Source organism: Macrotis lagotis, chromosome 4 (genome assembly GCF_037893015.1).
Source record: "Macrotis lagotis isolate mMagLag1 chromosome 4, bilby.v1.9.chrom.fasta, whole genome shotgun sequence".
In the NCBI taxonomy this organism is placed as follows: domain Eukaryota; kingdom Metazoa; phylum Chordata; class Mammalia; order Peramelemorphia; family Peramelidae; genus Macrotis; species Macrotis lagotis.
In genome coordinates, this window is record NC_133661.1 from 246,191,393 (window position 1) to 246,204,377 (window position 12,985).

The 12,985-nt window shown below is 37.0% G+C and overlaps 1 protein-coding gene across 3 annotated transcripts in view; it reads left to right on the top strand.

Annotated features, from left to right (window-relative positions):
• The window catches only part of TMED8 (transmembrane p24 trafficking protein family member 8), a 21,414-nt gene extending 8,780 nt beyond the window's left edge, over nucleotides 1-12,634 (top strand). For all 3 annotated transcript variants that reach the window (XM_074235643.1, XM_074235644.1, XM_074235645.1), the window contains 5 exons: nucleotides 755-842; nucleotides 5,932-6,040; nucleotides 8,046-8,193; nucleotides 8,367-8,675; nucleotides 12,142-12,634. In XM_074235643.1, coding sequence (XP_074091744.1) covers nucleotides 755-842; nucleotides 5,932-6,040; nucleotides 8,046-8,193; nucleotides 8,367-8,675; nucleotides 12,142-12,359 — 872 coding nt within the window. In that variant the 3' untranslated portion in view covers nucleotides 12,360-12,634. The remainder of the gene's footprint in view (nucleotides 1-754; nucleotides 843-5,931; nucleotides 6,041-8,045; nucleotides 8,194-8,366; nucleotides 8,676-12,141) is intronic.
• Nucleotides 12,635-12,985: the final 351 nt, after the last annotated feature.

The window sequence follows — 12,985 nt, forward strand, 5'->3', positions numbered from 1 at the left end:
TAAAATGATTTTTCTGTATAAAGAAATAGCCTTTATAAAATTATAGATAATATTCAAAGCAAGATGATGACTAAGCAAGTCTAAGTATTGGAAAAAACCTGAAGGAATGATTGAAGAATTGCTGATTTTGAGGAAATCATGGATGAAGAACAATAAAGATGCAAGAAGACTACGATTAGACAGATTTTTTTTAGTGGTAAAAAATGAATTTCAGTAACTTATAGATATGTTAGAATTTTCCTTGAAGGTGAGGGATATGAGTCTTAATATTTCTTTTCTCTGTTTTCCAAGTGCTTAGTCATATTCAGTCAATGAATAGTTTGAATAAATGAATGAATACAATCTAGTGTCATAGAATTATAATTATTAGATTCAAAGAGGATTTTCTGAACCATTAGTCTATTTTATCCATATTCTACCCTTTCTTTGGCTGGTCTTGTATTATACATATTTGGAATTTCCTTGCTTTCCAGTAATAGTTCATTCTTGATTTATAGTATGCCTGAGTTAGATAGTAGTTCTTGTCACCCAAATGTGTTTTTATTTTAGAACGATTGGATTTGAATAACTTGAAAATTTTATGTGTTTATCCTTCCAAGGTAAAATATCCTTGCTTTGAATATCTTGAGGAAAAAGAGAACTTGTTAACCACCCCCCCCCCCCCCAGCAAATCTGTTAGATAATTATCATGGTGCTTCCTGACTATCTTCTGTTGAATATTCAATTATTTTCTTTTGTTTCTTTGCCTGCTTAGAAAATGAGGATCCAGACCACAGAACCAGTAATATTGCTTCCCCAGTGATGACTGCCTCTGATCAGGAGTCTTCATCCTCACTTGGCAGGTAGGAAGAGCAGCTCTTTGAGATAAACAGATCCCAGAACTCCTTCTTGCTTTAGGACTAAAAGTGAGGAAGAGAGTAGGAGCCCTCAGGAAAAGAGAAGTAAGAACAAGGAATAGGGGCCGTTCTGTCCTACTTAGTTCATCTGTCCTGAATTTTGTTTTGTAGGTTGTGTTACCTATTTTTAAGCTTCTAGTTTTCTCATTAAACTTTATTAAAGAAATCAGACTCACTGGACGTTTTAGCATAGTTTCAGATGAGAGGCAGCTTGTTGTATTGGAGAGAGTGCTAGACTCAGAATCAGTAATACTTGGGTTCAAGTCCCATCTTAGAATCATATTGGCTTTATGACTGTGTGCATGTCACCTGGTATCTCTGAGTCTCAGTTTGCTTGACTATAATATGGGGCTACAATAAGTCCTTATATCATAGGGTTGTAATGAGAAACAATTAAGTTTATGATCATCATCGCATACTGTGTACCCAAGATTGTGTTGGTTACAAAGTCAAACAAAACAGACCTACCCCTCAAGAAGCTTATATTCAACCAGGGAAAATGGCACATAACATTTAAATTATATCACAGTAAAACCAAAGGTAATTGGGATAGGCAGTGTAGTGCCTGGAGTGAGTGATGATCTGGAAAGACCCTGTTAAGAAACAGCATTTAGACAGAGCTTTGAAGGGAACTAAGAATTCGAAGTGGAGGAAGTGCCTTTCCAGGTCTGGGAACTAGCTTGTTCAAAGGCAGAGAGAGAGAGAAGATAGGACATATAGTCTCTTTGGAACAGCAAATTGATCAGTTTGTCCAGAACTTAAAGCACATGAAGAGGAGGTTAGGCTGGAGCCAGACCATGAAAGGATTTGAAAAATATAAATGTCAGCTTGAATAAAATAGAATAGAAGTCTCAAACTACATTTATATAAAAATGTTTGAGTTTTGTTTTTGAATAGACATCTTAACAAAGGCATCTTTCTTAAGGGATATTCAAATTTTGTGAAAATATTATTACTCTTACCCTTAAGATAGATGTTTCTCAATTTGTTTCTTCTCTGTTCCTTCTTCCTCACTATTACTGACTTAGATTTCCTACATCACAGATAGATAGCAGGGAGGATAGGTGTAGAGAGGGGCTGAGGACATGTGAGTATTCTTTGCTGTTTCACTAAAAGCCCATAGACCACAGTTTGTATAGCCAGGCATCCTAGTTCACAATACTGTGTTATTGTAATCTCCCTGCCCATCATCTAAAGATATGAACAAGGAAGTCTCAGAAAGACTTAGTCTACCATGAATTATCATCTGATTGTTTGTTATTCAGTCATTTGAATCATGTCCTGCTTTTCATGACCTCATTTGGAGTTTGATAATATCTATAAAGTACCTTGATACCTTCAAATGATATATAAATATAAATTATAATTACAATAAATGAGTATTTATATATTTACATAGCTTATATAATAACCCTGTGATTGAGGGAAGTGCAAGTTTATTATCCCTACTAAACTGTTTTCAGAACTGAGGCTTTAGAGGTAAAATGACTTGCTCAGTGTGACACAACTATAGGGTCATAGTTTAAAGTCCCATTTTCTGAATCCAAGTCCTATGTTTCTTTCACACAACCAAGTTATTCAAGTAGGTTGGGAATTTTTTCCTCTTACACCTATGTGTAATTTCTTCTCTTTCTAGCACTCTCTAAGGGAAAAGTCCTCTCTTTTCCAGAATTTAGAATGCTAATTATGAACAGCAAGGTGGCAACACAATGGATAGAGTATTGGACCTTGAATCAGGAAGGATGTGAGTTAAAATCCAGCCCCTTACTGCTGTGGAACCCTAGGCAAATCACTTAATCTCTGTGCCTCAGTTTCCTCTTTTGTAAAATGGAGATAGAATTAGCACATATTTCCCAGTTGTTGTGAAGATGAAAGAAGATAATTTTGTAAGTGCTTTGCAAAATCTTGAAAATGATGTATAGCTGCTATTATTCTTAAAGACTTTTTAATAATTTAAAATTTTTAGGTTATTGAATATAACAAACACTTTAGAAGATACAACCTTTTAAAGACTTGGAAGTTTTATTATATAATAACTCATATTTCTTTACTGTCTTAAAGAATACAAAGAATTTTCTTAACAATGCAAGTCAAATAGTACAAGTATTATTTCTTTTATAGTACTTTTTCTTTTTTTTGGCAAGGCAGTGGGGTTAAGTGACTTGCTCAAGGTCACACAGAGCTGAGCCTGGATTTGAATTCAGGTCTTCCTGACTCCAGGGCTGGTGCTCTATCCACTGTGCCACCTAGCTGCCCCTTAAGTGCTTTTTCTGCTATAATAGTTACAGAATAGGAACAGCTATCAGTTTCCTTAATTTCCTTCCCTATTCTTTTCTCTACTCCATAGTCATAGAATCATAGGATTTAGAGGTGGGAGATCATTTAACAAAATCCCCTCATTTTACAAATTTCAGAACATGTTGATTTGATAGAGCTTCTTTCACAGAACTTTTTTCTTTTTAATATTAAATATACTTATCTTAGGAGAAGAAAATGGGCAGTCTTAGATAAGAAGGCATTTGGGTTTGTTTTTAAAATCCATCACATGGTAAGAGCTAAAGTTTAATAATTATTTTACATTTTTGTCAAAATGAAAATTTTTTTAATACCACTGACATCTCTAGGGAGACAAACTGAATGCTTCCCTTTCCTCCTACCATCAAATATACTTTTTTGATCTTACCTTTTCCAAGTCAGTGGAAAGTAAGAGGACTGAAATGAGCATTTTTCTCTTATTGGTTTATCATATGCAATGAGAAATTTTCAACTTAATTTACTTCCACTCCTCCACCCCAAATCCTTTGGAGAATAAAAGACTGTTATGAATAGTAATGAAATGCAGCAGGTCACTACATTTCTATGGAAAGGCATTTAGATGGTAGGGTGAGTTCAGATCTGACCTCAGAGACTAGCTGTGTGACCCCTAGGCTTAACCCTGTTTGCCTCAGTTTCTCATCTGTGAAATCATCTGGAGAAGGAAATGGCAAACCACTCCTATGTCTTTGCCAAAGACTACCCAAATAGGGTCATAAACAGTCAGACACGACTGAACAACAATAGCATGAAAAAATGCTAAAGGCAAAGAAAGAAAAAAAGACTGTTTAAAAAAACAAAACACGGGGGTGGCTAGGTGGTTCAGTGGATAGAGCACTGGCCCTGGAGTTAGGAATACCTGAGTTCAAAACCAGGCCCAGACACTTAATAATTACCTAGCTGTGTGGCCTTGGACAAGCCACTTAACTCCATTACCTTGCAAAAACCCTAAAAAACAAAAAATAGTATGCAATTGAATTCAGGAAAAATATCCTGATTTAGGAACTGAAGTTAGTCTAGAGAAGAGAGTGGGAAGAAATCTGGATAACTTTCTTAAGGTACTGGAAAGGTTATCCAGAAACAATGGATAAATATTGTCGAGGGGCAGATTCAGGTTTAATTTAAGAAAAAAACTTACACTCTATTAATTAGATCTATCTAGAAGTGGTATGGGCTCTCTCAGGAGCCTACCCCTCACCAGAACATCTAAAAAAATAACACAACTGGGTGACTGTGCATTGGGGATGTGCTATAAAGGGATTCTTTTTTGTTGTTTTTGTTTTTTGTTTGTATCCATTGTGCCACTTAGATGCCCATGGAGAGAGATTCTTGTTTAGGTATGGATTGGACTAGATTGCCTCTGAGGGCCTTTCCAAACCTAGGTTTCTGTGATTGATAGAAAAAAATATTGTTCTTTTTCCTTAACAAGGAAAAATATATAATATTTAATAGTAATATGTAATATATAATATGTATTACTATATAACATTTAGTTTCATGTGGAGCAACTCAGTAACCCTATACATCTTATTTACTTTTTTTTAAAACGCTGTAAACCCCAGGGAATGCTTTTAACTAGCTAAAGAAATGGTAATGAGGGCACATTGTAATAAGTATTGGATATATAGTCAGAGAAAGCAGACTACAAATGCCAACTCTTCCACCTGAGTGACCTTGAGTGATTTACTTGACTTCCTTTGGTTTCAATTTCCTAATCAGTGAAATGAGTGAGTTGAACTAGATGAACTTTGCAGCTCTCCAACTATAAACCGGTGATGACTATGTATGTCCATGTTTCTTTTAGATAGACCTATACAAGCCAACTCATTTTCTCTGGGATAGATTGAAATCTTCCTCCAATGTCTTATAGTGGAGCCTCATAGTGATAGGGAGGGGGCCTCAGCAAATTCTTCAAGGTTATACCATTGACATATGCAAATGTTGACAAATTCTACCAATTGGAAAAGGTTTCAAAAGTAAGGGCTATTGATAGTGGAATGAAGAAGCTAATAATAATGGTGTATATAGCCTAGCAACTCTCAAAGGTAATGTACCAAGTAGTCAAGGGGTTTATGAACACATCAGTTAATGGAATATCCAGGGTAATAAAACAATAGATCCTGGAAATATTTAAAATAGAACTAAAGTAAGTTAAATGTTGCAAATTCATTTTCCTTTTCTAAGGATTTGAGGGATATCAAACTGAAGGACTTATCTACATTTTAAAATGTAGGGATTTTTTAAAAAATGATTTAAGAGGCATCATATGTTTTTTGCAGTCTTTTTTTTAATGGTAAAAGAAAGTGATGAAAGACTTTGCCCCCACAAGTATATTTCTTTGTTAAATCAGTTTTGAATGAATTTTGTTTTTATAAATGCCTGTTCTGATTTGTATTAGATCAAATGGCTCCTATCCATGTCATTTGTGTAGTGGAACAATTTCGATTCCTTCTCTTCTTTCTTATTTATCATATGTAGAGGTGATTGGCATGGATTATAGGAAAAGGTACTTTGTTCTCTTCAGTTTCTGAACTCTGGTTTTCAAAACTTTTGTATCAGCCAAATTTGATTGATTGGTTAGTCAGTGTTGCAAATATGAGAATAATAGGCAGCAGAACTGAATGCTGAAAAATCTTTTAGATACTGATTCTTAAAAAAGTTACTCCAAACTGAATGTTTCTTCAGAGAGCCCTTGAATTCATATATTATCTTCTTCTGAGAGGCCACAGATTGTATCTTCTGTGACTGAGAATGTAGCAGAAAATCCTGGAAAAGGTGATGGTGCTTTGGAGGAGCAGGAAACCCTGTCAGGAGACCAGCTTCTTAAAGAGGTAAGGAATATATTCTTAAAAAGGTAAAGAATATATTCTTAAAGAGGTAAGGAATATATCTTAAAGGAGAATTTCTGATACCACAATTTTCTTTAGTTTTGTCTGATTTGCTAACTTTGTTATTAAAAGTAGAAACAAATTATAGACTGGGAAGGCTAACTTTTTTGTATTATATTTCTAGTTCATCTCATAGAATTTCATCCCTCCTCTATTCTAACACATTAAATGCTTCAAAAATAAATTAATTGAATAAAACTATGGTACCATGTTCCCTAAAAATTCCTTAATATCAGATTAATTAATAATCAGATAGAATTATAGAATCATAATCCCTTTGAGTGAAAAAGAGAAATCATCTAGTTCTATCCCTTTATTTTATGGATGAGGAAATTCAGGCACAGAGATGAAAAGTGACTTTACAGTTTCATAGATGGTAATTAATGGAGCGTATACCCAAAACCAGTTCTTTCTATTCCACTATGATGTGTGTTTTTCTGTCTTTCTCTCCCCCACTTTAAAACAATAGTAAACCTGCTTCAAGTTTCTGGTTAAGATTTTTGAGGAATGATATTAGTAGAAGAGGAGCTCATTCCATTAGGGGAAGAGGAGGTATTAAAAGAGATAAGTGAAAAAATATTTGGGGGTAAGAAAAGGATCATTTTGAATGCCATCCCAAGGGTTCTAGCTTACATAGGAACAGCTGGAACGATTTATCAATGGAAACAATACTCCTATGAGAAAACTTTAGGAAAAAACTACAGACTAGAACTGTTTCCACATATTTGCAATTGCACTACTTTAATTGAAAATACTAGCATCGGGGTGGCTAGGTGGCGTAGTGGATAAAACACCGGCCTTGGAGTCAGGAGTACCTGGGTTCAAATCTGGTCTCAGACACTTAATAATTACCTAGTACTTAGCTGTGTGGCCTTGGGCAAGCCACTTAACCCCATTTGCCTTGCAAACAAAACCTAAAAAAAAAAAATACTAGCATCTCTAAAGCTCCTTCCACTTTCTTTGTGATATATTCTATTCTTTTGTCAGTAGGTGTAACATTTCTACTAAACTAGATGCTACTAGGAGAAGAAGCCAGGAAATAATAACACATCTTTCTCTTCATGCTGAAGTAGAATAGTGATCTGAAGGAAATAATCCAAGATTAGATTATGGACCAATCACATGAGTTAGAGAGGACTTTGAATCTAAGAAGACAAAGCTGACTACATTTTTACTGTAAGTTATAGGGCAGGCTTCTAGCAATAGAAACAGTGTTTAAATATAAAACCAGCCCCCACCCTTCCAGTTCTTGGTGTTAATGATTAGATTATAATTATTTGCACAACTCTATTAGGATTGGATAAAATAGAGAACAAGATAGTCCCTACCTCAGGGTTTTGATAAGGTAAACAGAAAATACAATTCAGACATGGAATCATAGAGCCAGGTGGTACTAAGAAAAAAAGTATTTGTTTTATGTATTTGTATTGTACTTTTGTGAAGTATTTGATGGTTACCTGGAAGGTGGGAGGTGAATAGGAAAAGTAGGAAGAGAATTCATGGCATGATGGGAAGGAGAATTAAATCCCAGGTGGCACAAGAACAGATTAAAATAATTAGGGAGGTGCATCAGTAGGATGAGAAGGAAAAAAAATAGAGTGATTTGTGGAAATTAATGCAAAACAAAATATGAATATGATCACAGTTGTGGGCAACGATTTTTAGAAAGCATAGAGTTGTGAAAGGCAGATGAAGGAATGAAGAGAAATTTTTGAAATAAGAATATAACAAATTGGAATTGAAGGGGATCCAGAAGAAATTGAGAGGGGAAAAAAAAGGAAAAGAACCACCCTAAATGGGATATTAGATCTTGATGTAAGATAAGAAGAAAAAATATTTTTATTGCTGATGCTGTTGTTGGATAAAGTTATCTTTTAGCCAGAAGCTTTTTGAACTGTTCAAGTAAAGAATGCTTAATAGTAACCTTTGGGATATACCCTTCAATCAGGAATCTGTTGTTCGAATGAACAAATATCAAGCACCAAAAGGATCGGGAGACATGGTTATGATCCAGTCAGACACAGGAGATACAGGAATCATGGATGTACTTTCAACTGAATTGGAGTCTGCAGACCTCCTTGGAGAACAGAGAAGAGGTAAGATCTTGGAAAAGAGTAGTGGTTTTAAAGAGCATGGTTTTTTTTAAAGAACATAGAGGTGACAAGGTCAAAGAATTGGATAAGGACAATGTTCTTCTCTAAGCTTGCTTCCCTATTAGCTTTTCCTGAGGGTCCCCTCCCCCTCATGATAAGCTTTCTGTCTCTTTCAGTTTCAACACCTCCTCTGTCTCCTCCATCCATATGGACCTTTGCCAAGATGAAGGAATTCAAAACCAAGATGAGCAAGGTGAAGAATTCTCGGCTAGTGGTCAAGCGAGGTGAAGTTGTAACAGTGCGTGTGCCTACCCACCCTGATGGGAAGCGAATCTTTTGGGAATTTGCCACTGATAATTATGACATTGGCTTTGGTGTCTATTTTGATTGGACCCCTGTAACCAGCACTTCTGTTACTGTGCATGTCAGTGAGTCCAGTGATGAAGATGAGGATGATGAAGAAGATGGGGAGGGAGGGATTGAAGGCAAGTATGACGCTGACCTTGTTTTCAGTTTCTTCTATGTGGTTTTCATCCTGAGTTATAGCAGGTTCTTCTTACTCTAAGCCACCAGAGAATCCCATTTGGTCTTGTGAGATAAAGGTCTAGCTTCTGAGAGAACACTGAGGTGGAAATAATGTTGGTGTTTCATTTGGGGACATTGTATCCCCTAAATAAGTATGGAGTTAGTCTCAAGGACAGTGCTAATTGGGGTAAGGTTGACAGTATGTTTCAGATCAGAAATAATAATGTTTTATGGCAGAGGTGTCAAACATGTTACCCATAATATTCCTGTGTGCCCTCAGAACCAGATCAAAATGTAGAGAAATGCAAAACAAATCAAACTATATAAGAGTATAGATAATGCTGATATATGGTTTTCTTAGTAGGTGTCCTTCAGGAATCCTTATGTATGCTTTAAATGCCCTCCCATTTCTACTTGAGTTTGATTTCAGTGTTCTATGGAATTCCTTGGTCAGAGGATGTTTATCCCAAAGTCCTGGACTAATTCCAAATTATATGATTACATTCCATCGGCCTACATTCTTCTGAACTTCCTCTGCTGACTAAATTGTTTCATTCCCTTCTGTGGGAGTTTAACAGCTGCTACTATTCTCCATTTCAATTGCTGTACTCTTGTCAAAGTGTAATTGAGAGATTGATGGATCTCTTTTGTTCAAGTTTTCTAAGGTATTCTTCTCTGTGACCCTTTGATTCCTCTTCTCTCTCTTGTTCTTGTCCAGTCAATCAACAAGTATATTTAAGTCAACAAATATTATCTGTGCCAGATAACCATGTTAATAGCTTGGGATATAAATACAAAGAATGAATGTGTGTGTGTGTGTGTGTGTGTGTGTGTGTGTGTGTGTATAGGACCTAAGTCAAAATCTTAAAAAACACTCATATTTATGGATGAAGAGCTAATAAAGGAGATTAAGAAAGTGTTCAGACAAGTAGAAGATAAACCAAGAGAAAGAAGTATCTCAAAAGCTGAGAGAAGAGAGAGTATCCAAGAAGGGTTATGTCAAATGTAGTATATAGGTTTAGAAGGATTAGACTACAATGAACTATCAGATTTAGCAATTAAGAGATCATTGGAAACTTTGGAAAGAGTAGTTGTTTAGTTAATGAGATTAGAAGCCAGATCGAAAGGATTTGAGGAATGTATAATAGGAGAAACAAGTGTGGATAGATTTTTAAAAGCCTTTAGCTTGAAAATAGAGCTATAGAATGATAACTTGAGATAATGGTATGGTTTAGTGAAGGTTTTTTAAAAGGGTTGGAGAAGACTTGAGCATGTTTGAAGTAGTAGAAATGGAAGTAGAATAGGAAGAAGTTGAAGATTCAAGAATAGGGAATGGTTGTTGATGGCAATGTTCTAGAGAAGATGGGAGGAGAGGTCAAGGAGGTCAAGTGCACATTGTCCTTGAAAGGAAAAAGACCACTACTTGGTCAGTTATAGGGTGGAATGAAAGAGATGATATCTAATGAAAGGAGAGGGAACTTTTGTGGGGGGGAAATGAGCTCATGTTGAATGTTTAAAATTTTTTCACTAAGAAGCAGAGTTCTCAGTGGATAAGGAGGGGGACTGACATTTAGAAATTGCTTCTGTAAGGAGTGAGATAATGGATCAGTTAGGGAGAAATAAGTGGATTGCCTTGCTATGGTAGGTTTGAATAGATGGGGAAAAAGCAAAAAAAAAGGGGAGGCAGCAGGGGGTTCAGGATGAAAGGGGGTTTATTCACTATGGGCCAGTAATTCCTGATGGCCCAGGAGGGGGGAGTAAGTAGGGTTGGAGGAGAGTATGGATGAAATAGGGTTGAGGGGGAATGAAAATGGGGAGGAGATAACAGGAATTAGGGGGCTAGAGAGTTTTTTTGTTTTGTTTTGTGTTTAGTTTTTTTTGCAAGGCAATGGGGTTAAGTGGCTTGTCCAAGATCACACACAGCTAGGTAATTATTAAGTGTCTGAGGTCGAATTTGAACTCAGGTACTGCTGACTCCAGGGCCGGTGCTCTATCCACTGCACCACCAAGCCACCCTGACAGTTTTTCATAAATGGTTGATGATTAATAAGATGGGGACAGAAATAAATGAAAGCATAGGGATAGCAGTCTCTAAAGAGCATTTTAAGGCTAAGTGGGCGAGGCTTGGATCTGCTTCACCTGTGTTGCTGGTGAAGTGGGGTCAGATAGTGGGCATTAATCTCCCCAGCCAGCAGAAGTCATTGTTTAGCAGTCCGGCCCAAGTGTGTATTGGGACTTCTAGGGTGGTTGGAACTGGAGAGTGATGGTCCTATACCTGTGATTAGATCCCTATGATCATCTACTTCCCTTCTCTGGGGAAGCCCTTGTCCCTTATTCTTCTGATACCGTGTGTGTGTGTGTGTGTGTGTGTGTGTGTGTGTGTGTGTGTATTCTTCTGTTGGCCGAGTCCTTTATAATTCTAGAATTATATCTTACCTTGTCTCTAAGCATCTTAAAATGGCATGGAAAGCAGGAAGAAAAAGATCCCTTTTTATTTTAAGCTGGTAAAGTCATGTGAACTGCTATAACTAATATAGATGGATGGTTACAGCTCCAGAAAATAGTTTGGTGCCAAAACATTCAGCCTTCTAAATTCATATGTATTCTAGCCAAACAAATCACTGGTTTTCCCCCATGCTGTCCTAAATGGTATAATGGAAAGAGCCTTACTGAGTTTTATAATTAAGGCTCTAATCCTAACTCTTCTACTAGCTAAATATATGTGACTCCTGAGACAAATCATTTTATCTTGGAGTTTCCTTATCTTTTTACTGAGGTGATGCTAAGATCCTGTCCATTTTCTGTGGTTCACAATGAATGTCACACTTGCCATTTTTGTATCCAGACAGACACTGAAATTTTTGTAAGAACATAAGAATTGTCTAGTCCTTTATTTAAAGCCAATCCAAGTTGAGGTGGTGGTTGCAGTGCAATAATGAGTAGGAACCAAACCAATTCTACTAATGCCATGAGGGGAATTTCTTCATTTTCTAACATCTCCCTAAAACCTTTTCTTGTTATGCTTTCTTTAAAGTTGCTGTGGGAAAGTTTTTTTTTTTCTATTGAGTCCAAGACTGCTGGAAAACCTATAGCTGACCTGAATAATAGAGAACCACATCCTTTTATATTCTACTGTGTTTTAATAGAGAAAAATTGAAGTTGTATAGTTAAATTTATTGACTTTTTTTTCTTCACAGTCAAGCCCTTCATCTGTCTAGTGCAAAAGAAGCCAGTGTTTTCTTGCTTAATGTCACAGTGTGTCATCCCCTCTAATCCTGAACTATTTATATACTTTGAGGGCTAAGAAGGACCTTGAAATGTTAACTTAGTCTGTTCCCTTGCCTCTAGATAGGACTTGGCTTATGACTTTCCCTCTGCTTGCCCAATGAATTAATGCCAAACCTTTCTGCCACTTTCCTCATGCAGGACTCGTCCCAATTGGAGATGTGGAGATGGGGTCCAAGAGCTCTCTGCGGAATCGCTATGGGGAGATCATGCCAGTTTATCGGAGAGATAGCCACCGAGATGTACAGGCTGGTTGCCATGATTATCCTGGAGAAGGCATCTACCTGCTTAAATTTGATAATTCCTACTCACTGCTACGCAACAAGACTCTCTACTACCATGTATATTACACCAGCTGAGGGCCTGAGGCCACAGGTCTGGTGGGCAAAGAGGGATTTTTTTTTTTCTGATGCCTTTTGCTTTCTATGGACAACCTGCTTCAATGCTAAGTGTGAGGCTTCTGGAGTTTGCACTTGCCTGCCTGGCATGCCTGCCTATTGACCTAAGAATAGCTTCTTCCTCTTCCACCACTTCTACAGGTTACATTTGGACAGTTTCTCCTGATATTAACTTCATAGATAATACTCTGTGAAGTCATCAGGCAAGAACCTAAGAGGAAGTGGGATGTTGTCTATTTATTTGTCTCTTTTTTGCTTTGTCCAAGGTATGCCATTGAGCTGGGGGTGGCCACCCTTCCTCTCCCCAAATCCTGCCATTTACAGCACTTGCCAGCCTCCTTGGTTTTATAAGTTTGTGATGTGGATCCCTGGCTTTCCATATCACTCAGGAAGGGGAAAGCTCATGTTTATAAAAGAAACAGAGATGCTAAAGCAAAAGAATCTTTCTGCCCAGCCTCTTTCCACTGCCATGTTCCTAGTCTGTTCCTTGTTGTTAGCCTACACTGGCTCTTCTGTTTGAAGAGGCCTTACTGCCCTTTGAGGACTATGCCTTGTTCCCTGTGGTGAGTCCTCAGCTGCTAAGTCTG